This window comes from Aquarana catesbeiana, linkage group LG01 (genome assembly GCF_042186555.1).
Source record: "Aquarana catesbeiana isolate 2022-GZ linkage group LG01, ASM4218655v1, whole genome shotgun sequence".
In the NCBI taxonomy this organism is placed as follows: domain Eukaryota; kingdom Metazoa; phylum Chordata; class Amphibia; order Anura; family Ranidae; genus Aquarana; species Aquarana catesbeiana.
Window position 1 is genome coordinate 883,205,199 of NC_133324.1, and position 27,157 is coordinate 883,232,355.

A 27,157-nucleotide genomic window follows, 5' to 3' on the forward strand; every position below is an offset into this window, starting at 1 on the left:
ATTTACAAAATGTTATAACAAACACAAAGGGAAAACCTTTTTTTTTTTTTTTTTTTTTTTTTTTTTTTTTAATTTTTGGTCTTTATTCGTTTTAGCAAAAAATAAAAACCGCAGAGTTGATCAATACCACCAAAAGAAAGCTCTATTTGTGGGAACAAAATGATAAAAATTTAGTTTGGGTACAGCGTAACATGACCGTGTAACATGTCATTCAAAAAGTGAAAGCGCTGAAAATTGGCCTGGGCAGGAAGGTGCGAAAGTGCCCTGTATTGAAGTGGTTAAACAAATCCTCCTACATAAGTTGTAACTTTTTATCTGGGGCACTCTCTCTTCTAAAGACTTGCAGCTGTAATTTAAGCGAAAGGTAGTTATACAAAGTATTGATCCAGGGGGGCTGAATACAAATGCATGCCACACTTTTCCAATATTTATTTGTAAAAAAAAAAAATTGGAACTATTTATAATTTTCCTTCCTCCTCACAACTATGTGTAACTTTGTGTTGGTCTATCACATAAAATCCAAATAAAATGCATTTATGTTTTTGGTTGTAAAATGACAAAATGTGGAAAATTTCAAGGGGTATGAATACTTTTTAAGGCACTGTATGTGCCTTGTTTATTTTTGATTTCAGAGGTTTCCAGACGCCTTTTTTGTCTTGCATAGTCTTGGTAAACTTAATGAGATTTTTTTTTTTTCTTGTTTGAGGACACAGGAATTCAGAGACTGTTGGGTTAGGATTTAGCTTGAGTATTTAGACAATAGCAACTGAAAATACAGTGACCCAGCAGATTATAACCCCTCCTGCTCCCAGCATACCACTGATTTTTGCTAGTGTCCTTTACTTTCTCAACAGCTATGTGGTGCATTTCATATTGAATTGGGTGTTAAAGACAACAAAACATCTACCCTTGCAGTATGGTTAAATGCTCGTTAGGTCCAGGGGAAGATGAGAAGGCAATATTACTTGCCTCACACCCACTCTGCCTGGTTCCAGCATGCTCCTCCTTTTCTTCCAGTTCTCCAGGCTGTGGGCAGTCCCTTGGTGTCACCACCTACAGTGCAGAGCTATTAAACCTGCATTGTACGTGGAGGAGGCAGGAGGGCAGCAATGACCAGGAACACCTTCGAAAAGAGACTTTTTCTGCTGGAGGGACCCTGCCGGAGTGAGGGATAAGTTATTACACCTCACTTCTGTCCCCCTAGACAGAATATGTAGTGGGGAGGGACCTGCTGCAATTGTAGTTCTTGTTTAATTCCAAGAGTTGGGCTTTCAAACTGGTTGGACAATCTCCTTTAGCTTTACCAAAACTGTGCTTTTACAGAAGCAGCCCATTTGGTTTGTACCCAATCAGGCAGCAGCACTTGCACTATATAGTCACTGGTATGTAAAGGCGATTGTACAATTCGATCATGTATAGTTAGCTTTACATTACATAGCTGTTGGTAAATGTTATGGAGATCGTATGATGGGGTTTTGAGATTTTTTGGCTAGCTTCAACTGTGCCACTTTTTAGAAGAATGATTTCTGAGAGATACAAAGCTAAAGTATGAAATCTTCTTTCCATGGGTTCATAGCAAACCCCTCATCATATTCCATCTATTGTTGTCACCAATTTCCCTTACTGACTATGATGACAATTCTATTTTGTACCCAAATGTGCTACTCAACAATGTTTTTCTTTTTTGTTGTTTAAAATCTTAATACAAAAGATGAAAATGTATAACAAAAAAACACTAAATGGCAAGGATAATTTTCTCTTATCTTTCCAACAGGATGTCTTACAATACGAGAAGTAGCTGATGTCCTGGGCAAGGAGACATTACAGAGTCTGAAGAATGAATGTGGAGGCCTACAGACACTACTAAGAAACCATCACCAAGTCTTTGAAGGTAATAGCTAGAAAAGTAAACCTGCATTTTGTAGCATATAGTACGGAGGAGGGTGAGGACAAGGAAGGTAAACATGAACTTGTTTTTCAGTTCTAAAGGCCTTCATGCGCTTTGGAAGGTTGATGTTACATCCCACCTCCTCTACCCTTAAAGTGTTTGTAAACCTCAGACATGAAATATGAAGAAAGCATATCCCTCTATAGTGTGTACTTGTCTCAATTTCTGTCTGCTGTTTCGTTCCTCTGCTATCAGCTTGAATCGCTTCTGACAAGTTTTTCTGACACCAAGAGAAAAATGGTGACAGGGGAGGGACCTCCAGCTGATTGACAGCCTCAGCTCTGTTCTTGTGTGTTGTGTGAAGGGGGTGTGTCCCTTCCTTCCAATCAGCTCCCAGAGCTCCCTTACTGAGCTCTGCAGTGTGTAATTTCAGCTCTCCACTCCCTCTTTTTTTTTTTTTTTTTTTTTTTTTATAGCTCTACAAGCTTTATAAATTCAGCACTTTCAAGGGATGTAGGTGAGAGAGGATTGGAGATAGACGTACAAGGTATATAGGATAATTTGTTGCATTTCTGTGTATTACCTGAGGCTAGTCTCTTCACTAAGTATATGTAATGCCCCATACACACGGTCGGATTTTCCGACGGAAAATGTGTGATAGGACCTTGTTGTCGGAAATTCCGACCGTGTGTGGGCTCCATCACACATTTTCCAACGGATTTTCCGACACACAAAGTTTGAGAGCAGGCTATAAAAATTTCCGACAACAAAATCCGTTGTCGGAAATTCCGATCGTGTGTACACAAATCCGACGGACAAAGTGCCACGCATGCTCAGAATAAATAAAGAGATGAAAGCTATTGGCCACTGCCCCGTTTATAGTCCCGACAGACGTGTTTTACGTCACCGCGTTTAGAACGATCGGATTTTCCGACAACTTTGTGTGACCGTGTGTATGCAAGACAAGTTTGAGCCAACATCCGTCGGAAAAAATCCTAGGATTTTGTTGTCGGAATGTCCGAACAAAGTCCGACCGTGTGTACGGGGCATAAGTGTTTACAACAACTTTAAGCCACATCCCGTTAATATATGCATAACTGTAGGGTGGTGGGAGAGTTAGGTGGTATTTACAGTGATACATGAAAAAAACTATGGAAAGTAAATTAGTGCAAGAAAGTTGGTGAAAACACCCTCCTCAGTTTCTCAAAAAAGTCTTTTTTCTAACCTTTGACAAACAGATACAGTTAGGTCCAAATATATTTGAACAAAGGCACAATTTTCAGACTTTTGGCTCTGTTATGCCACCAGAATAAAATTAAAATGAAACAATCCAAATTAATTTGAAGTGCAGACTTTCAGCTTTAATTCAAGGTGTTGAACACATTTTTGTACAGTCCCCCCCCCCTCATCAGGGGCTCAAATGTAATTGGACAAATGAATATAATCATAAATAAAATGTTCATTTTAAATATTTTGTTGATAATCCTTTACTGGCAATGACTGCCTGAAGTCTGTAACCCATGGACATTACCAAAGACTGGGTTTCCTCCTTTCTGATGCTTTGCCAGGCTCTAACTGCAGCTGTCTTCAGTTGTTCTTTGTGGGTCTTTCTGCTTTTAGTCTTGCCTTCAGCAAGTAAAATACATGCTCAGTTGGGTTGAAATCAGGTGATTGACTCAGCCATTGCAGAATATTCCACCACTTTTCCTTCAAAAGCTCCTGGGTTGCTTTTGCAGTGTGCTTTAGATCATTGTCTATCTGTACTGTGAAGCGCCGTCCAATTAACGTTGCTGCATTTGGCTGAATCTGGGGTGATTGTATATCTCTAAACACTGCAGAATTCATCCTGCTGCTTCTGTCTTCTGTCGCATCAATAAACACCAATGACCCAGTGTCACTGGAAGCCATGCATGCCCATGCCATCACACTGCAAGCTCCACAATGTTCTACAGATGACGTTGTGTGCTTTGGATCATGAGCTGTTCCAAGCCTTCCTTCCTTCCTGCTTGGAACATTCTTGCCATTTCTAATGTGTTTCCTGTTTTTCTTTCCTTGTTGCTGCTGCTATCTGCAGGAGAAATGGTAGACTGCGATTACCTGCAGTTATGTGCAGATAGCTGCAATAAATTGATCCTGGACGCAGTCAAATTTATTTTTTCTAACCACACAAAACCCCATGTAACGAGACCGTTGCTAAATGCAGTGTGTGAATGGGACCATAGGAAAGCATTGTTTAAGTTTAGCTGCGGTAGATAACTTGATCTATCCGCAGCTAAAAGCTGAAATCTATCCGCCCGTGTGAAAGGGGCCTTATTTTGTGCTAGAAAGTTTGTTTTATAACACATTAATAATACAGTGGAACCTTGGATTACGAGCATAATCCATTCCAGGAGAATGCTTGTAATCCAAAGCACTTGCACATCAAAGCGAGTTTCCCCATAGAAATCAATGGAAATGAAGATCATTCATTCCACATTGACGTCTATTGCATGCAATACCGCATGTGGCCAGAGGTGGGGGGCACTGGAGAGACTCGGAAATACTCGGAAACCTTCGGGAATGGAGTATTTCCGAGTATTTCCGATGGGTTCCGAACCGCTCCGAGTGTCACCGACGCCCCCGCACCTCTGGCCAAATGCGGTACTGCACACCGTAGAGGCTTGAATCCTGCTCGTTTTGCGAGACAACACTCGCAAACCGAGTCAGGATTTTAAAAAAATAATTGCTCGTATTGCGAAACGCTCGTTAACCGCGTTACTCGCAATCCGAGGTTCCACTGTAGCTGGTTAGGAAGTTATGACCTTAATGTAACTTGGAACAAAGAATAATACTTTTTATTCAAAGGTGAACTCAATGCAGATATTGCAAAAAATATACTGTATATTCTATGCACTTTTATTATGTTCAAGAATAACATTTTTAAAAATGTTTTCATTTATAATTTAATATAATATAATGAAAAATAATCGTATTTCATACATAGCTTTACAGCTAGCAGCTAGAGCTGCAGGCTCATTTCCACATTTTTCTGTTCTTAGCTGCTCTGCTGGAAGAAAAAAGCCTTATGTTTACAGAGCTCAAATGCAAAAACAAAAATCCAAATAAGTATATATTGGTTTGTGTGAAAGTTCTAGCATCTACAAGCTATGGGGTGTTTGTGTGTGTGCTTCTAATGGGACTGTGATAGTGCGGCAGACAATCTGACCCTGACATCACCAGTGACACTAATACAGTGATCAGTGCTAATGCTATACACTGTCACTGTACTAATGACACTGGCTGGGAAGGCGTTAACATCTGGGGCAGTCGAGGGGTTAACACTGGGCCTTACAATATTTACTGTGAGCGTGTTCTGGCCATAAACCATTGGGCGGGACCCGCTGATCGGCTTGTGCTGTAGCAAATGATGATGGCACAACCTGGATGGCGGGTGGGCATGTGCACGCCTTCTACCCAGAGCTGCAAAATCACATACATACATGTGCACTGTAGGGCCGCCCTGCCACAGTAGAAGTGCGGTGGGCGATCCTGAAGTGATTAAACAGCTGAGGGATCAGAGGAATGATGGAATTGCACAGAGCGGCCCCATACCTCCTCATATCGAGTCTCCTGCCGGTGCTCCTGGCTCATCCTCTGGCAATGCCTCCTATAGAAAGCCCTCTTTCTTTGGAGGTACTCATGCGGGCTTGCTCCCAAGCCTCAATGTGTTACTGTCTATAGACAGCATGACTTGCCAATGGCTCCTGCTGCCTCAGAAAATCCAGTGTCACCAGCAAGTGAGGGGAGAGAAGAGCTGCAAATGGGCACAGTGCTGGATCGAATGAGGGCTCAGGTAGGTAAAAGGGGTGAGGGGGAATACTGCTGCTAAACATTTTTCACCTAAACACAAGGAATGCATTACAGTGATTGTAATGTCTCGTGTTAAAAAAAAATAAAATGCTTACCTGCCCTGTGCAGTGGTTTTGCACAGAGCAGCCCGAATCCTCCTCTTCTACGGTCCCTCTTTGCTGCTCTTGACCCCTCCCTCCTGTCAAGAGCCCCCAGTATGTCCATTTAGACACGGAGCTGCGGCTGGGCCCCAACCTTCTCTCCTGATTTGCTAACCGACTTTGATTGACAGCAGCGGGAGCCAGTGGCGCTGCTGCTGTGTCTCGGCCAGTCAGGAGGGAGAGGTGGCCGAGGGACACATGGACATTGCTGGACAGAGATGGGCTCGGGTATTAGGGGGCTGAGGGGGGCAGCTGCACACAGAAGGCCTTTCATCTTAAAGCATATAATGCATTAAGATGAAAAAAAAACTCTGACTTTACAACTACTTTAAAGTGGATGTAAACCCGATTTTCATTAAATTTGAGCTGGGCACATATATCTGCAGTGTTTTCTGATCTCTCTTCAAAGCACGTAGCTGTCTCCTGCTCCGTTCTTCTGTTATCAGCCTGATAACTTCTGACATGTTCTCTGTCAACTGGGATAAAAGCAGGCTGAAATTTGTGTTGGGGAGGGTGTTTTAAATAGATTAGCAGAGCCCTGAACTATTCAACTAACAGTTATGAAAGTCTCTACCTATGAGGAGAGGGGGTGTGTGTCTTTCCTCCAATCAGCTGTCTTGGCTGTATGCCCACACTTCACTGCAGTGTTAAACAGGAAGAGAAAATCTCCTAACACTGTGTGCACTTTCTAAAGAATATATAAAGCTGAAGACAGCAGATATACATGTACAACTTATGTAGGGAGATTTGTTTCAGCCCTGTGTATCATCTGAGGCTGTTCACTCCCCTGGATTTGTGAGGGTTTATATCCACTTTAAAGAAAGCGAGCATGCGCTCAGAGAAAATCCCCTAGCTCTCTGTCACTATGGCCCAAGTTGAAGGCGGGGCTAATCTGGAATGGGTCACATGTCCTCTGACGTAACCTCATTTTCTTCCAATTTCTCCTCCCAGTCTGTGTAAAGTCGATTTTAATTGTCAGTCAAGTATGTCATCCACCCAAAGGCATTGGTGGTTGAATTGGATCCTTGACGCCACTCCTTTTGGGAGGAGGGCCTGAAAAAGCTGAGGCGACATCACAGGACATGTAACCAGGCCATGCTGCAGCAATAAAAGAAAGAGTTATGCGGCCCAAATTTAATAGGCTATAATTTGTTGCTTTTATTTCCGACGTGCTTCTCATGTGAATAAATGGCTGTTGGTGTGCACTATTAATTAGACCAGTGGTTCTCAACCCTGTCCTCAAGTACCCCCAACAGGCCATGTTTACAGGTTTTCCTTTACCTTGTATAGGTGCTTTAAATCCGAGTCAATGGCTTGGTATTATGGACAGCTATTTTATCTGAGCGAAATTCCCACAATATGGCCTGTTGTGGGTACTTGAGGACAGGGTTGAGAACCACTGACTTAGACATTGTAAAAAGTATCACAGTTGAGGCCCCTTTCACACTTGTGCAACTTGTCCTGCAACTTGGGACTGCAAAGTCGCAATGACAAGTCGTACCCCATGATTTCCAATGAGTACCATTTATATCTGTGCGACTTTAAAGTAGTCCCTGCATAACTTTGATCTGACTTGATGTCCATAGATCTTAAGATTACACAGGCTTCAGTTCGTGGCAAAATCGTGCAACTTTCAGGTCGCACAAGTGTGAAAGGGGCCTGAGAATCGCGTTAACTGTATTATATATACAGCTAGTATTCGCATGAACATGAGTGCTTATTGTAGTTGTTTTATAGAAATACAAGTCAAGCATTGAAGGGTTTATTGTTTTGTCTCAGTACTGTCTGCTCTTCCTTCCTGTGTGCATGTGCACAGAGTCTATTGCTGTGCTGCAATATGGTCTACAGGAGGCCCAGGCCCAGACTAATGTCAAGCAAATGTGCTTGGGTTACAAGACTGGCTGAACAGAGTTACAAATGCTTGTACAGTTAACCACTTTCCGACCAGCCGCTGCAGTTGTACTGAGGCAGAATGGCACAGCTAGGTGAAACGACACTATGTAACGTTGCGTCGCCCTGTGGCTGCCCCCGGAGACGATACGAGTGCCCAGTGGTCGTGATCACCGCCGGGCTCCCGCGATAGCTCGGGGCACACGGAGAACCGGGATCTGTATGTGTAAACACAGTTTCCGGTTCTCTGAGGGGAGAAGTGACAGCTCATCTGTTCATACAGAGTGTGAACAGCGATCTATCTCTTCCCCTACACAGTCCCCTCCCCACTTCAGTTAGAACACACACTAGGGAACACTTTACCCCTTAATAGCCCCCTAGTGTTAACCCCTTCCCTGCCAGTGACATTTTTACAGTAATCAATGCGTTTTTATAGCACTGATCGCTGTAAAAATGCCAGTGGTCCCAAAAATGTGTCAAAATTGTCCAACGTGTCCGCCATGATGTCGCAGTCCCAATAAAAATTGCAGATCGCCGCCATTACTAGTAAAAAAAAAAATTTTATAATAAAAATGCCATAAAACTATCCGCTATTCTGTAGACGCTATAACTTTTGCGCAAACAAAAGAAAATGTTTTTTTATATATTTTGGGGGGATATTTATTATAGCAAAATGTTTATAATATTTATATAAATAAAAATAAAAACCGCAGAGGTGATCAAATACCACCAAAAGAAAGCTCTATTTGTGGGAAAAAAGGACGTCAATTTTGTTTGGGTGCAACATCGCACCACTGCGCAATTGTCAGTTAAAGCAACGCAGTGCCGAATGGCAAAAATTGCTCTGGTGAGGAAGGGGGTAAAATCTTTCGGGGCTGGGGCAGTTAAACTAGCTTTTTTATTTTATTTGTGTTTTTAGCGGATTGCCTGGAGTTCAGCTAGAACAGGTTTTATTGCATTGTACTGTTATGGTTAGTTTCCTATTGGAGATGTTTCATTGCCCTTGTTTCTTCTTCTTTCATATAAAATAACATTCTAATTCCTGCCTTTGTAAGCCCTTAATACAAGTGTGGGTCAGAATAAATTGCTGTTCTGACCTCCGCTTCTCTCCATTCTCCCAGGTAGACAGACCCTAAGGCTAAATGTAAACTTATTTCCCTTCTTGGAGAAAACAGAATGACCATTTTTAGCTTTCATGTAAACTGCAGCCTTTGTTGAATATCATCTGTCTTTTAACTTGAACAAATAGCTTTAGAGAGTGATATCAGTGTGGGGCTGCTAAAATGGAAATGACAAATACAAATGATTATACTTAGAAATGTCTTAGTAAATAGTAATTTCTCAGATGCCTACTGTTAGAGCTGGAGTTCCTGGCTGATGTTAAACTGTAATTATCCGTATTCAACATATTTTTTTCTGGTTCACCTAAAGGACAGTACAGTTCGTCTAAGCTGGGTCTGTCTTAGGCAGGGGTCTCCAAACCTTCTAAACAAAGGGCCACTTTATTGTCCTTCAGACTTTATGGGGGCCGGACTGTGGACATTTTCCTGTCATCAGTGGGAGTAAACATCACCACAATTGGTATTAGAGGGAGGAATAGTGCCCCATCGTTTGTATCATTGGCAGGAATAATTGTTGGTATCAGTGAGAGAAATGGTGCCCCATTGTTGGTGTCAGTTGGCAGAATAGTGTCTAGTATCAGTGGGAGGAATAATGCCCCAAGGGCCGGATAAAGGCAAGAAAAGGGCCAGATCTGGCTGCTGGGTCGCAATTTGGAGACCACTGGTCTTGGGATTCATGTACACTAGCAGCTCCTAAACTTGAGTTTAGGAACTTTTGGCATTCTTTTGCCAAATCTCCTAAACTCAACTTCATAAAAGGTGTCTGTCTATGTACGTTTAGGAGCTGCTGTGATTAGGGAAGCTTCAATCTCCCTCTTCTGAACATGGAAGAATCGCGTTCAGGAAGGAAACGTTTTGACCACCAGCCGCAGGAAGACGCAAACTGCGGCAAAATCGCGCTGGTTTCCCGGGGACGGCGGTCAAAGTGGGCAGTGTGAACATGAAGCCTTAGGGTTAGTCCTGATCAGTTTTGCATCATAACTTTATATATACAGTGGACCTCGGATTGCGCGTAACGTGGCTAACGAGCGTTTCGCAATATGAGCACTGTATTTTTAAAAATCATAACTCGGTTTGCGAGTGTTGTCTCGCAAAACGAGCGAGGTGGGGGAGTGCCGGAGCAGAGCAGAACGTTACGTTCGAAAATGCATGGAAAGGCCCGAGTGTAGCGCGGCTGACCTTGGCAAATCTCGGGTAGGAAGTCTTTCCGAGGTTTGCCGAGGGCAGCCGAAGTGTCCTCTGGCCTTTTCGGCTGTTTCCGAGGCTCTCCGCCCCCCCCCCCCCCCCCCCTCTGTATTTATGCGAAAACTTTTTTGGTGCTGATAAGTTGCAGTTGGGCAGGAGTTGGGTTTTGCATGTTTAAGTACAACTAAAGGGAAAACTTTTTTTTTAGTTTTGGATAGAGTAGGGAGGGATTACAACACCCATTAGGTTTGTAAGAACCCTTTCACGCTTATATGACTTGTCCCACGATTTTGGACTGCAAAATCGGATGGCAAGTCATTCTCCATGATTTTGAATGACTACCATTCGTATTGGCACGACTTTATGTTGGATAAGGGTCTGGTATGGTGCAGTTTTTCTGGCGTGGGGATTCCCCTTAAAATCCATACCAGACCGAAGGGGTCCGGTATGCTCCTGAAGGGGGAACCCATGACATTTTTTTTTTTTTAATTGGCGTGGAGTTCCCCTTTATGCACAAGTCGCATGCCAAAGTCGGAACAGTTAATACGGATCCGACTTCAGAAAAAAATTAGTGCAGGAACTACTTTGAAGTCGACCAATTTTCAGATGTTTTTTACTTCACATGACTTTTATCTTGTTTGGGGGATTAAGATGCATAATTGTACTCGCCCATGTCCCATGGTTGTATATACATAGATTTATTGTCTATATGCGATTATTTTATGTCTAATGTAGGCAATGCGTTTTTATGCCATGTTGATCATTGGTCCTTAATAAACATACATATGTTTGCACCTCTGTGAGTGTGATTGGGCTGCATCATGCGCACCTCATTTAAAGTCCCAACCTCCCCCTCTCTTTTTCAACGCTAGTACAAGAGCTGGAAGACGATAGCGGAGGAGCCCGGCGGAAGGCATCAACATGGGGGCAAGGTGCTTTGGGGCGGGGGGGGCGCTCGCTCGTCCCCACCCCCTTTCCTGACCGGCCAGGCTGGTGTTCGGATAAGGGTCTGGTATGGATCTTGGGGGGGACCCCACACCGTTTTTTCGGCGTGGGGGTTTCCTCTTAAAAACCATACCAGACCGAAGGGCCCGGTATGCCCATGAAGGGGGAACCCATGCCGGTTTTGTTTTTTGTTTTTGTTTTGTTTTTTTTGTTTTTTTTTTTAAATTGCTGTGGGGTTCCCCCTAATTATTTGGTAATCAAAGTCGCGTTGCTGCTCATTGAAGTCATACTTCAAGTCGTGGGGCAAAGTTGGATCCACAGTCCTATGACTGACTTGTCAAAATCGCGTGACTTTGGAGTAGCACAAGTGTGAAAGGGGCCTTAAGGAGATTCACCCTCTCTATTTGTCCTGTTTACCATTATCATTGCAAGTGAAAGCAAAAAAGAATCCCACATTTTGGGTTGTCCCCAGAAAAGAAATCTTCCAATAGTGACCTGGGGGTCACCAAGGAATTCCCTTAATTTGCAGAGATTTCCTCTCACTTCCTGTTTGGCTATCACTTCCTGTTTGGCTATGGGACAGGTGGCAAAAATCAACCCTACAGGGGTTATAACCCTCCCTTAATCTATCCAAAATGGGAAAAAAAAAAGTTTTGCCTTTTTAGTTCAACTTTAGGAATTAAAGTGAAGCACAGATATACTCACAGGAAGAATGCGGTATTCTTTAAGCACAAATAGTTGAAATTATTATTAATATTTTTTAATAGACAGTTGGATGGACTTTGATTTTATTCACTTGTATGATTTGTCTTACACAATTTATTTTTCATTTCTAAACGGAAAACATACATATGATTGTTTTATGCCATTATATAAGGAGGATCCTTTTTTTTAGAGAGGTGAGAGGTGTAGGGTAGCTGTGGGATACTCTAGCAAGGTAACAGAGCAACTTGTGGACACTTTCCTCATTCTCAGAGCCTTCTAGCACAGTCCTTGCAGCAGCTAATGGATTGAGCCAGCCAAGGACACCATAAGGAATATCCACCTTTCAGCAAGGCTGACACTATAGCAAGAGGGAAAGTAGCAGCACACTGTCAGTGGGATCGCTAACAAGGGTCTGCACTCACAAATGCCCCCGGACATGTGCCATGTAGACTCTTCTCACCAGATCCCCACATAAACCCCTTGATCAGGTCCAGCAAAGTTAGGGCTCTTTCACACGGAGGATCCGTATGTCTGTTTTTCATCCTTCCGTTTTCGGATGGAAAAACGGACATACATGTATCCCTATGGAGCGTCGGATGTCAGCGATGACATGTCCGATGACATCCGACCCGCTCCGATCCGAAAAGTGTAATGGAGGAAAACCCTACTTTTCCATCCGTTATCGGATCGGGTGACGACGGACTCTACGGTCCGTTATCATTTTCCTGCTCAGCGGGGATCGGCGGAGCGATCCCCGCTGAGCAAGCGGGTGTTCACGGGGCGGATCATCACTGATCCGCCCCGTGTGAAAGAGCCCTTAAGTAGAAAAGGTCCCCCAGCTATCCCAGCTGGGACCTTGATGAGCAGATGAAAAGAAAAACAGCTGAACTGCCCTTTAGGCTGGGAACTTCTCCTTCTGGACAAGAACCCTGCTGTTCCAACAAAATGTGCCAGCATAGGCCTGGTCTTCAAGTGGTTAATGCAATTGTTTAGCCTATGTTTCTGTGTAAAAAGATATAGTAGGAGTTAAAGGGGTTGTAAAGTCAGAAGGTTTTTTTTATCTTAATACATTCTAAGCAATAAGATAAAAAGCCTTCTGTGTGTAGCAGCCCCCTCAGCCCCCCTAATACTTACCTGAGCCCCATCTCTGTCCTGCGATGTCCATGAGTGTCTCGGCCGGCTGAGACTCTCCTTCCTGATTGGCTGAGACACAGCAGCGGCACTATTGGCTCCTGCTGGTGTCAATCAATGTAAGTTAGCCAATCAGGAGGGGGGGGGGGGCTCCGTGTCTGAATGGACACAGGGAGCTGCAGCTCGGCTCGGGTGCCCCATAGCAAGCTGCTTGCTGTATGGTCACTCAACAGGAGGGAGGGGCCAGGATCACAGAAGAGGCACTCGATTTGCATTTGCTTTGTGCAAATCCACTGCACAGAGGGGGTTAAGTATAACATGTTTTTTATTTTTATAGAAGAAAAGACTAGACTTTACAATCACTTTTATTTCACATTCAAATGTTTTTTTCTTGGATCTTTTCTTTGAGACTCTGTTGCATACTTATAGGATTGTTCCCAAACTGAAGGGCTAGAAAACATTTCTGTTCTGTATGTGGATATGATAAAAGCCAGAATTGCTTTGGTATTTGACACCTGCACGTCAGCTGTAAAGCACAATGCTAGGGTTATATATATAATTATATGACATGTGTTAAGAACATCACATCTCACATTAGAAGTGCACAAAGGAAGCCTAAGTGGAGTACCTTAAATGCCCCTACAGGGTATAGAGCAATCCGTATGGCTTGCATGTAACTGACTGTTGGATTTTTTTTTCAGAATTTCTTGTCCTTTTATTAGGACCCCCTTCTCCCTAAACATAATGACTAAGATGTAATAATGTAAAGAGGATTACATTTACTCATATACTGTCATTGTATCCGTAGTCTATGATTCATCAGCACATGGCTTTACATGTGAGGTCAGCAGAACAGCAGAACAAGTCACACAGGAAAGAGACCAAAACTCTGATGTGCTGCATGTGTGCCGACCTGTGATCGCTGGACCTCCTTAAAGTTGAACATCAGATTTTTTTTTTTTTTTTTTATGGTCCGTGCATGCATGCACGTGTAAAACTTTAAGGCATATATGACTTCTTGGAGATCATAGTACATACCTGACATTGCCTTCAGTTGATTTTCTCTGCAAAAGGAGATCTCCGGGTAGATATAAAAGACACAAATGAATACTGATCTGTAACCATTATAATGTCAGTACGTGTATTTTTAGATACAAGCCATGTAAGTACCTGAATTTAACCTGGTATCATCCTCTAACAATCCCCATACTGTACAGTAGAACTGGAGTGAGGGATACAATAGAAGTGCAAGGGGCCAATCAATTTGTTTGCTTCCCAGAAGCATGCTAATAGGAGGAAAGGGGAGAGTGACATAGAGATGGGCTCATCACTGGGCTGACTCTTGTTTCACTGCCCAATCAGAGCCTGGGGCGGGTCCAGGACAATCTGGGCTTGGAGGAAGTACTTTGAATAGTGCTAGCCATCAAACTGAGCACATCTAATAGCAGAAAAAGCTACTGTGGAGGTAAACTCCAATTGAAGCTGAATATTCTAGAATTTGGAACATGTTCCAAAGGTGAACTTATCCTTTAAGTGCCTGCATTTTATACTTATGGTGATGATGGAGTAGCTAGCAGCTGCTCATTTACACATGATTTTTGGTGGAGGGGGGTTGCGGTAAACCCCCACTGTTGGGTTGCAGTTTAACTGCAGCTGCTTTAGTTACAGAGGCAGATGCTTTGTGGCTGCGGCAGTAATTGTGCCCCCTGTCATTTTTGGGCAGGTGCGCGGTGCCTGCCAAGCACGGCCTGTTCATGTGGCTGGGGCTGCTCTGCAAGCGCCCCTTAACCATGTGCTCTGCAAGCGCCCCTGCTCTGCAAGCGCCCCTTATTCAAAACGCCTCCTTACCGCCTATCAAATGCTGTCCAAAGAGAGATCCAAATGTGAATTGCTTTTCAGAGAACAAAGCATGTGTGAAGGAGCCCTAATCTCCAGATCTAAAATACATTCCTGTTTCAAGTGTGACAACCATCCAGCGCCCAGCTTGGGTACCTCCGTCAAGATACAGCTTCCTCCATCCTGGAACCAGGAACCGGTTATTGTAGCTCAGCATTGCACCCAAGAACTAGATGACACTAGCTTAGGTGCAAACTGGAACTTTACACCGATTATATACCATGCAAGATCAGATAAGAGTTTGATTACATTATAACCTAACCAATGCAAACTGTAAACAGTACATCTAAGGAACAGCTACCATAAACATAAGCAGTGATCTAATTAAACAGTAAGCTAGTCAACATAAACATATAACATCCCACAATAGCTCGGTAACCAGATAAAGTGGACACAATATAAATCACATCTTCAAGAGATGAGCAGACAGACAGAAACAGTAGGTGACTCACTTAACCACCTAAGGACCGAGCCTCTTTTTGAGATGTGTTGTTTACAAGTTAACCACTTCCGGACCGCCCACCGTCGTTCTACTTCGGCTATTTGTAGAGGAGTATTGTTGTTATGGCAGCAGCTTGCAGCCATAACCCCGGTATCTTCTTCTTCAGTGAGTGGCCCGGTTTCAGTTAGGACAGATCAATCAACTAGGATCATGTACCAGCAAACAAATACATTATCCAAATGAAACCTGTGTCAAAATAAATTATACATATATGCTGAAATAAAAACACAGAAAAAAGTCCATAGAGTGTGCTAAAATCCAATATAGGATGCTGATCGAAAACCCCCATAAAGTCCTTTCCAGAATGGGAACACACTGTAGCCAGCAGATGATAAATAATAGGGAATGCCAGATGGCTGCTTACCAGAACCGTTGGGACCTCTGTTACGGAGGTCTAATGGGCACAGACAGGAGGAAACACTCAGGTGAGGGCGGTAGGTTTACATATCCATCCAGCTTCACTCCTCCAGCAGTAAACACCTGGCTCTACTAAGCTTCGTAGGACCCACACAGGCAAGCAGGAATGGGGGCTTCCAGAATGTATATCATAGGAACAAAGAGGAGGGCTTCATAGTGCAGTCCATTTAAATGAAAAATCAATTTATTAAAATGCCGACATGCATATAGACAGGCAGACTCTTCAAAAACGAAAGGAAAAACACAGTCGCGACTCACGCCAGCTGACTGGTATGCAGTGACGTCAAATCCTCTAGCTCCGCCCAACGCTGCGTTTCTCCGTACAAGGCATCTACGGGGAAGGAGGCTAGGATGAGACGTCACTCACTAAGCTGCATATGTACCTTGGCAGGAACGGGACACCCGAAGCCCGATTAGAGGAAATCTCCAATCAACCTCCGGTGTATATAGGGCAGAAAAACACCTGCTTTCAACGAGAGTGACAAAAACAATCACCATCCCATAGAATGGAGAATGTTCCTGCATAGTTAAATCAACTCAAGGATACAATAATGTATATAAAATCAACATATAATTCATAAAATACAAATTCATATAAGTGATAAATAATTATACAATAAATATTAAAAAAAAGTTTATAAATTAATGAATGATAAAAACAGAAACAAAAATTGGGTCATTATTTTTATCTCAACGACTAGAAATCTCATATGTTGTCAAGGGGTGATACCATCCATTATTTTATGAGTATTTTATGAACAGCAATCTGACTAAAATATGAATACCCCTACAACTAAAAAAGGGAGGACAAAAGGGGGATAAGAGACCAAAAAGGAGAAGATTAACCCCATCTTCCAAAAACATAAAGGGGAAGGAGGGGGACCACATAACTCATTTGTCAGGAGATGGTATACAGTACAGGAGATTCTTTATACTGGGAACCCCTTATCTATTATTAATGTAACAGTTTATATCCCACTCTATGTTCAGGCCTAATGGGCTATAACAACGCATGTCAAAGATCCATTTAGTTTCACGGCGTGAAATATGTCTTTTTAGGTCATCGCCTCTCCGATGGGGAACAAATTTCTCTATAGCAATGACCTCTAATAGTGAAGGGTCTCGATTGTGAAATTGGTGAAAGTGCCAAGAGACACTATGGCCAATTAAACCTCTTCTTATATTGGAAAGATGCTCCCCTATTCTGGGTGGTCTGGGTGGTCCTACCAATATATTGGAAGCCACACGGGCACCGGAGCAGGTAAACCACACCTATAGTCCCGCATGTAATAAATTCGGTAATGAAGAGAGTCCTAGAAGTGACACTTGAGGAAAAAGTGGAGGTTCTAATGGTTTTAGAAGTAGCACACATTGCGCACTTCCGGCACGGAAAAAAACCTTTGAGATTACCAAACATACTGATCCTTGGAGGAGGATCTACAACACTAGGAGCCACTAAATCTTTAATGGTCTGATTTTTTTCGATAAAGGACCTTAGGTCGTTCTGGAAGCTGCGGTCCCAATATTTTATCGCTTTTCAATACCTGCCAATGTTTTTGTATCGTTCCATTTACCCACCAAAAATGTGAAGAAAAGGTAGTCACAAAAGACCATTCAAGATCCTTTTTGTTTTCATCCATATTTTTCGTTTTAGGGATCAGTAGGTCCTGTCTATCTAAAAGGGCAATTTCCCGCATCTCTTTATCCAAATCTAGTGGTTTATATCCTTTCTCCACAAAACGATTTTTTAGGACACTCGCCTGGGCCTGGGACTCAAAGTCCTGAACCCGTGAGCAATTACGTCTAATACGTTGGAATTGTCCTCGGGGTATGGCTTTAAGCCAATTTGGATGATGGCCACTATCAGTTGGAATATATCCATTTCTGTCGATAGTTTTGAAAAAGCTTTTGGTCAACAAAACTCCCTGTTCTTTAAAAATTACTAAGTCCAAAAAATTAAAGGATGTAGTACTGAACCCATAGGTAAATGTAATACCCCAATCATTGGTATTGAGAGTTGTCATGAAGATATTCAATGATTCCTCATCTCCTTTCCATAAAAAGAATGTGTCATCTATATAACGATCTATATAAGGGGTTCTTCCAGAGAAAAGAGTCTGTCATTCTCCCAAAGGGCCATGAACAAACCAGCTAAGCTGGGGGCAAATTTAGCCCCATAGCTACGCCGGTAACCTGTAAATAAAATTGACCTCCATAGAAAAAATTGTTATGTTCCATGGCAAAACGAAGCAACTTCATGACAAACTCCAATGTAGACGAGTTTTTAGAAAGTTCTTTATTAAGAAAAAACTTAGCCACCTGGTAGCCTAACTCGTGGGGTATAATGAGGTGACGTCTGCTGTTACAAGCAAAACATCCACTGTAAATTCAGATATTTCCCTCATGATTTGCATAGAGTCTTTCAAAAACGCTGGTGCTTTGGTAACCACAGGTTGAAGAAAATGGTTGACAAATTTCTCTATTTGAGAAGTAAGGGAGTCGATGCCACTTACTATGGGGGAAAACTGATTATGTGAATGAGATGGAACGCTTATTGTCAGACAGAGATACATATACGATCTTAAAAATGATTCTATAAATGTATATAAGAAATCTCTGAATGGCATCGTTCAAGATGGATACAAGAAGGAATTGGATTTTCTTATCCCACTAGCACCACGAACCCCAATCATCTACTATATCCCAAAAGTCCATAAGAATCCCAGTCAACCCCCAGGCCGCCCCATAGTAAGTGGCATCGACTCCCTTACTTCTCGAATAGGGAAATTTGTCGACCGTTTTCTTCAACCTGTGGTTACCAAAACACCAGCGTTTTTGAAAGACTCTATGCAAATTATGAGGGAAATATCTGAATGTTTTGCTTGTAACAGCAGACGTCACCTCATTATACCCCACAAGTTAGGCTACCAGGTGGCTAGGTTTTTTCTTAATAAAGAACTTTCTATAAACTCGTCTACGTTGGAGTTTGTCATGAAGTTGCTTCGTTTTGCCATGGAACATAACAATTTTTTCTATGGAGGTCAATTTTATTTACAGGTTACCGGCGTAGCCATGGGGGCTAAATTTGCCCCCAGCTTAGCTTGTTTGTTCATGGCCCTTTGGGAGAATGACAGACTCTTTTCTTTGGAAGAACTCCGCCTCCTCCTATGGCGTCGTTATATAGATGACGCATTCTTTTTATGGACAGGAGATGAGGAATCATTGAATATCTTCATGATAACTCTCAATACCAATCAGTGGGGTATTAGATTTACCTATGGGTTCAGTACTACATCCGTTAATTTTTTGGACTTAGTCATTTTTAAACAACAGGGAGTTTTGTTGACCAAAACCTTTTTCAAAAGTACGGACAGAAATGGATATATACCAACTGCTAGTGGCCATCATCCAAATTGGCTTAAAGCCATACCCCGAGGACAGTTCCAACGTATTAGACGTAATTGCTCACGGGTTCAGGACTTTGAGTCCCAGGCGAGTGTCCTAAAAAATTGTTTTGTGGAGAAAGGATATAAACCACTACATTTGGATAAAGAGATGCAGGAAATTGCCCTTTTAGATAGACAGGACCTACTGATTCCTAAAATGTAAAATATGGATGAAAACAAAAAGGATCTTGAATGGTCTTTTGTGACTACCTTTTCTTCACATTTTTGGTGGGTAAATAGAACTATACAAAAACATTGGCAGGTATTGAAAAGCGATAAAATATTGGGACCACAGCTTCCAGAACGACCTAAGGTCCTTTATCAAAAAATCAGACTGTTAAAGATTTAGTGGCTCCTAGTGTTGTAGATCCTCCTCCAAGGATCAGTATGTTTGGTAATCTCAAAGGTTTTTTTCCGTGCCGGAAGTGCGCAATGTGTACTACTACTAAAACCATTAGAACCTCCACTTTTTCCTCAAGTGTCACTTCTAGGACTTTCTCTATTACTGAGTTTATTACATGCAAGACTATAGGCGTGGTTTACCTGCTCCGGTGCCCGTGTGGCTTCCAATATATTGGAAGGACCACCCGGGCGCTTAAAATCAGAATAGGGGAGCATCTTTCCAATATGAGAAGCGGTTTCGTTGGCCATAGTGTCTCTCGGCACTTTTGCCAATTTCACAATCGAGACCCTTCACTATTAGAGGTCATTGCTATAGAGAAATTTGTTCCCCACCGGAGAGGCGATGACCTGAAAAGACATATTTCACGCCGTGAAACTAAATGGATCTTTGACATGCGTTGTTATAGCCCGTTAGGCCTGAACATAGAGTGGGATATAAACTGTTACATTAATAATAGCTAAGGGGTTCCCGGTATAAGAATCCTCTGTACTGTATACCATCTCCTGACAAATGAGTTATGTGGTCCCCCTCCTTCCCCTTTATGTTTTTGGAAGATGGGGTTAATCTTCTCCTTTTTGGTCTCTTATCCCCCTTTTCTCCTCCCTTTTTTAGTTGTAGGGGTATTCATATTTTAGTCAGATTGCTCTTCATAAAATACTCATAAGATAATGTATGGTATCACCCCTTGACAATATATGAGATTTCTAGTCGAGATAAAAATAATGACCCAATTTTTGTTTCTGTTTTTATCATTCATTAATTTTTAAACATTTTTTAAATATTTATTGTATAATTATTTATCACCTTTATGAATTTGTATTTTATGAATTATATATGTTGATTTTTATATACATTATTGTATCCTTGAGGTTGATTTAACTATGCAGGAACATTCTCCTTTCTATGGGATGGTGATTGATTTTGTCACTCTCGTTGAAAGCAGGTGTTTTTCTGCCCTATATACACCGGAGGTTGATTGGAGATTTCCTCTAGTCGAGCTTCTGGTGTCACGTTCCTGCCAAGGTATATATGCAGCTTAGTGAGTGACGTCTCATCCTAGCCTCCTTCCCCATAGATGCCTTGTACACAGAAACGCAACGTTGGGCGGAGCTAGAGAATTTGACGTCACTGCATAACACTCAGCTGGCGTGAGCCGCGGCTGTGTTTTTCCTTTCGTTTTTGAAGAGTCTGCCTGTCTGCTTGTCTATATGCTTGTCGGCATTTTAATAAATAGAGTTTTAATTTAAATGGACTGCACTATGAAGCTCTCTTCTTTGTTCCTATGATATACATTCAGGAAGTCCCCATTCCTGCTTGCCTGTGTGGGTCCTACGGAGCTTAGTGGAGCCAGGTGTTTACTGCTGGAGAAGTGAAGCTGGATGGATGTTTAAACCTACCGCCCTCGCCTGAGTGTTTCCTCCTGTCTGTGCCCATTAGACCTCCGTGATAGAGGTCCCACGGTTCTGGTAAGCTGCCATCTGGCATTCCCTATTATTTATCATCTGCTGGCTACAGTGTGTGTTCCCATTCTGGAAAGGACTTTATGGGGGTTTTCAATCTGCATCCTGTATTGGATTTTAGCACACTCTATGGACTTTTTTCTGTGTTTATTTCAGCATATATGTATAATTTATTTTGACACAGGTTTCATTTGGATAATGCATTTGTTTGCTGGTATATGATCCTAGTTGATTGATCTGTCCTGACAGAATTTTTGCACACATTTGATTTTCAAAAAAATTTCTTTTGGGTTGCGCATCTACTTTCTCACACTTCACCCTTGCTGGGCATGGAGACGAGTGAGGGGAAGATGGCCCCCACCCATCTCCATAACAATGCAGGGCAGAAGCGACGTCAAAACGTCACTTCCGTCCCAAAGCTCTTCCAGGGTCATTTTTTTTTTAATTATTATTTTTAGATGAATTTTTTTTTTTTTTTAATTGCATTTTAGTGTAAGTATGAGATCTGAGGTCTTTTTGACCCCAGATCTCACTTTTAAGAGGTCCTGTCATGCTTTTTTTCTATTACAAGGGATGTTTATATTCTTTGTAAGAGGAATAAAAGTGACACAATTTTTTTTTTTTTTTTTAAGTGTAAAAATAAAAGGTAAAATAAATAAGAATTTTTTTTTTTTTAAACGCATCCCGTCCCGACGAGCTCACGCGCAGAAGCGAACGCATAGGTGAGTAGCGCCCGCATATGAAAACTGTGTTCAAACCACACATGTGAGGCATCGCCGTGATCGGTAGAGCGAGAGCAATAATTCTAGCCCTAGACCTGTAACTCAAAACATGCAACCTGTATATTTTTTTAAATGTTACCTATGGAGATTTTTAAGGGTAAAAGTTTGTCGCCATTCCACGAGCGGGTGCAATTTTGAAACATAACATGTTGGGTATCAATTTACTCGGCGTAACATTATCTTTCACAATATAAAAAAACAATTGGGCTAACTTTACTGTTGTCTTATCTTTTAATTTAAAAAAGTGCATTAAAAAAAAAAAAAAAAGTGCGCTTGTAAGACCGCTGAGCAAATACGGTGTGACAAAGTATTGCAACGACTGCCATTTTATTCTCTAGTGTGTTAGAAAAAAAATGTATCATGTTTGGGGGTTCTAAGTAATTTTCTAGCACAAAAAAAAAAAAAAACTGTTTTTAACTTGTAAACAACAAATATCAGAAAGAGGCTTGGTCCTTAAGTGGTTAAAATTTTTTTTTTTTTTGCTAGAAAATTGCTTAGATCCCCCAAACATTATTATTTTTTTTCTAGCACCCTAGAGAATGCAATACTTTCTGTCACACCGTATTTGTGCAGTAATAGCATAAAAGCATGACATCCCATTCACCCAGCTAATTTAATTTCAAAATACTAACCACAACATACAAAGCCATTCACAACTCTCCCCCGAGCTACATCACTAATCTTGTCTCCAAATGTAACCCAAATCAACCTCTCCGCTCTTCTCAAGACCTCCTGCTTTCAAGCTCCCTCATCTCCTCCTCCCATGCTCGTCTCCAGGATTTCTCCAGAGCCTCTCCCATCCTCTGGAACTCGCTACCTCCATCTATCCGGCTACCCCCTACTCTTGCTACCTTCAGGCGATCCCTAAAAACTCATCTCTTCAGGAAAGCCTATCACGTCTCCAACTAATCTCCTACCACTTCCACCAGCTCATTCCCCACAGTTACAACCTTTTGTACCACCTGCCCCACCATATTAGATTGTAAGCTCTTCTGAGCAAGGCCCTCTTAATCCTCTTGTATTTTGTTGTATTATAACTGTATTGTCTCCCTTTTATATTGTAAAGCGCTGCGTAAACTGTTGGAGCTATATAAATCCTGTATAATAATAATGACAGGACCTCTTAAATATGAAATCTGGGTTCAAAAAGACCTCAGATCTTATATTTACACTAAAATGCAATTTAAAAAAATGTCATTCAAAGAAATAATTTTAAAAAATGTCCCTTTAAGAGCTATGGGCAGAAGTGACCTTTTGACGTCGCTTCCGCCCTGCAATGTTATGGAGACGGGTAGGGGCCATCTTCCCCTCACTCAGCTCCATGCCCAGCAAGGGTGAAGATCTGATCACCTCCGCCGCTGCTGACGGCTCCGGTAAGCGGTGGAGGGCACCAGAGCACGGCAGGAGGGGGGGCCCTCTCCCGCCGTCGATAAAAGTGATCTTGCAGAGAATCCGCTGCAGAGACCACTCTTTATCGGAAAGCGGACCGCCGGCCGAAAAAGAGGATACCTGGGTTATGGCAGCTAGCTGCTGCCATAACAAAGATATTCCTCTTCAAAATAAGGACGTATATCGGCGTGCGGTGGTTAAAGTGGTTGTAAACTCTGTTACACCATTTGTACCTACGGGTAAGCCTGCGCTCTGAAGGACCGGCTTACAGTGCCGAACCTTCAGAGCCCATGCCGGAAACTGCGGCTCCAGCCACTCACAGCGCCGGAGCCCTGTGAATGGCTGGAAGAAACACCGGGGGAGGATGTCAGCCATCACACCAGCAAGCGGGTCCCGCTGGAAGGGCTTCGTTCTAAGGTAAGTATTTCATAATGTGCTAGTATGTGATGAATTCTAACACATTATGCCGTTGTCTCACAGGTATTTTTTTAATTCTTCGTCGCTTTAACAATGGGAATTCACACATAGGAGGCACACAATAGAGAAATGATAAAATGGGAAAAAGACACCTTAGTAAACTGATTAGAGAAGGAGACCCCAGTATCAGGTTGTTTTGAGCTGATTGTATTAGCATCTGCTCTGAGTCTCCGTCTAAAGCAGTCTTTGCTGGTTTGGGCACAAAGGCCCCAAATCCGTGTGTTTCGGGGAGACCTGGATCCGGAGACCACTCCAAGAGTTCTCCAAGGCACACACCTCCCAAAGTGTAGTGCTCCCTTTAAAAGCCAGGGCCCATAGTCAGTAGGCAAGAGGCCACCCTGCAGTCCCCTCCAAAAGCCACTGTCCTGGTGGGGTCTGTCACAAATAGTTTTTTTTTTTTATTGTTTTCAAAAAAGAGAGGTAAGATATTTCAAACATGTGGCTCAGTTTTAAATCAATAAGGCCCCCAGGTGCAGTAGAATACATTCTTTAACATTAAGCCTCAGTTCACATACAGGCAATTTGAAATTGTGGTCAGAATTGCCACAGTTCTGCCCACAATTCCAAATCGCAGCAAAACCCGCAGTGTGTGTTTGGCTGCAATTCATTGCGAATTGCACCCCAAACATGGCACAATTATGCCACGATTGTCACAGCAACAAATGTGCACAGGGAAGCCCTTTAAGTGAATGGAATGCCGAATGCACAACATTTGCTTTTTTTCGTATGTGAATCGCGCTTTTTAGATTGCTAGCAATCCTAAAGGCCAAGAATGCCTGGACCAAAAATTAGAACAGCAATTCTTACATGTAATTAAATTTTACTCAATGTGCATTTCCACTTTTGCAGCCAAATTGGAATAAAACCTGCTTTATATTTGTTACATGCTCACATTAGCATAGGATAACTTAAAAATTAATGTTAAAATGACTGATTACCTTTTTAAGTGCTCTTTACTTACCTAAAAATCCCTACGTGCTCTCCCTGCTTTGTAATGTTTAGGAGGGGGCTTTGCCGTAATGTTTACCCACTTGACCTCCGGAAGATTTACCTCCCTTCATGACCAGGGCACTTTTCGTGAAACGGCACTGTGTTACTTTAACTGACAATTGAACGGTCCTGCAAATAATATTTATGTCATTTTTTTTTCCCCACATTATAGAGCTTTGTTTTGGTGGTATTTGATCACCAATGCGTTTTTTATTTTTTGCACTATTAACATAAAAAGACCGAAAATCTTGAAAAAAAAAAAAGTTTTTTACTTTCTGCTATAAAACATATCCAATGAAATAAATCTAATTTCTTCATACATTTTTAGGCCAGTATGTATTCTGCTACATGTTTTTGGTAAAAAAAAAAGAAAAAAAATCTTAAGTGTATGTTGATTTGTTTATATGAACATTATAGCGTCTACAAACTATGGGATTTATACTGGAATTTAATTTAAATTATTTTTATACTAGTATTGGCAGCAATCAGCGACTTATAGAGGAACTACGATATTGCGGCAATCGGGCACTGACACGTTTAACACTTTGCGGGAACCAGTGACTAGATACAGTGATCAGTGCTAAAAATATGCACTGTCACTGTACTAATGACACTGTCTGGGGTTAACATCTAGGGCGATCTAAGGGTTAACTGTGTGTCTAGCCAGTTTTTTGTGTTTACTATATGTGCTGCTTTTACTAGTGGAAGAGATGGATTTGAGTCCCTGCTTTGCCCCCCAAAGAAAATGGAACTCTGGCCTTTTTACGTAGGCAGTGCTCTGTTCTGAGCCCCTGCCCAATGATTGGCGGGTGCCAGCGGACATCGAATGCCCGACACCCGCATATCGGCGTCTGCTGTGGATAATCACAGCAGAAGCGGTGCGCCCCCCTGCAGGCGGAAATGCGGCATCACATATATATACGTGATGCGGTGCACATCTGCCCTGTAGCAGTAAAACTGCTATAGGGCAGTCAGCAAGTGGTTAATATAACTGACCCTGTCTGTACATATAACAAACATAAAGTGGGGTTTTCTCAAATAAGACTGCAAAAGTGGTAATACCCTTTAAATGAATTAAAGCGTTTTTTTTCTGTGTGCAGTTTTAATTTTGTTCGTATATTGTCTTTTATCCTGCAGTCATGAATTCCAGCGTATCTATACGGGATTGGAGCCAAGATGAGCAAACGCCATCAAACAAAAGCAAAGCAGAAGCCAAAAAAAGACTTTTGCCCAACGTTTTAAAAACAAGACTGTGCTGGTTTTATGTAAACCACCCCAACGGCTGCCCTCGTGCCGCCTCCAAGTGCCCTTACGCACATGGGCCCGTGGAGCTGCGGCCAAGTACACTTCCTGGCAGGAAAAAACACAGACCCCACGAATCCCATTAAAAAACAATAAACCTAGCAAGTTGTTGTTTTCACCCATTACTATTTGTGGTGTTTTCCTTGATTTTTCCTAATTGTTACATTTATCGAGCCAAAGAACAAAAGAACAATTTCTGTGTTAATTGTTTGACTAATTAAGTTGGAAATGTAGTTAGCGCTGTGATTCATTGGGCTTTTTGTTCTTGACATTTGTCACAGTTGGTCTGTAGCACCTGCCAATGCCTTGCTGCAAAAATTATATGTAAGGTTTTTATAAATCTATATGACAACTGTTATTATTTTTATTGCAGTCATTATTGTTATTGAGATATTGGAGTTTTTTTTATGCAAGTTTGTAGTTGATGCTAAGAATAAGTAATGGCAGTGTTAAATTCTTTTGTTGTCTCTCAGAAGAGTTGTTGCGTAAATTATAGTGATTTGTATTCTGTGTGAACCCTAGTTTAATTAATTGAAACAAATTGTAACAATTTAAACATACAGAGACATCACAAATAATCTCTCTCCCTCTCTGTATGTATATACAGTGCCTTGAAAAAAGTATTCATACCCCTTGAAATTTTCCACATTTTGTCATGTTACAACCAAAAATGTAAATGTATTTTATTGAGATTTTATGTGATAGACTAACATAAAGTCGCACATAATTGTGAAGTGGAAGGAAAATGATAAATGTTTTTCAAAATTTCTTACAAATATCTGAAAAGTGTGGCGTGCATTTGTAGTTGGCCCCCTTTTACTCTGATACCTCTACCTAAAATCTGTAGGAGCAAATTGCCTTCAGAAGTCACCTAATTAGTAAATGTACCTGTGTATAATTTAATATCAGTATAAATACATGTGTTCTGTAAAGCCCTCAGAGGTTTGTTAGAGAAATTTGTTGGACGTATGTTAGAGAACACACCAGGCAGGTCAGGGATAAAGTTGTGGAGAAGTTTAAAGCAGGGTTAGGTTTAAAAAAAATATTCCAAGCTTTAAACATCCCACAGAGCACTGTTCAATCCATCATCCCAAAATGGAAAGTGTATGACACAACTGCAAACCTACCAAGACATGGCCGTCCACCTAAACCGACAGGCTTTAGAAGGAGAGCATTAATCAGAGAAGCAGCCAAGAGGCCCAAGGTAACTCTGGTGGAGCTGCCGAGATCCACAGTTCA

General features: G+C 41.9%; 1 protein-coding gene across 2 annotated transcripts in view; it reads left to right on the forward strand.

The window, feature by feature from the left end:
• The window catches only part of TRMT44 (tRNA methyltransferase 44 homolog), a 115,263-nt gene extending 88,406 nt beyond the window's left edge, over nt 1-26,857 (forward strand). For both annotated transcript variants that reach the window (XM_073610797.1, XM_073610804.1), the window contains 2 exons: nt 1,775-1,891; nt 25,754-26,857. In XM_073610797.1, coding sequence (XP_073466898.1) covers nt 1,775-1,891; nt 25,754-26,004 — 368 coding nt within the window. In that variant the 3' untranslated portion in view covers nt 26,005-26,857. The remainder of the gene's footprint in view (nt 1-1,774; nt 1,892-25,753) is intronic.
• Nucleotides 26,858-27,157: the final 300 nt, after the last annotated feature.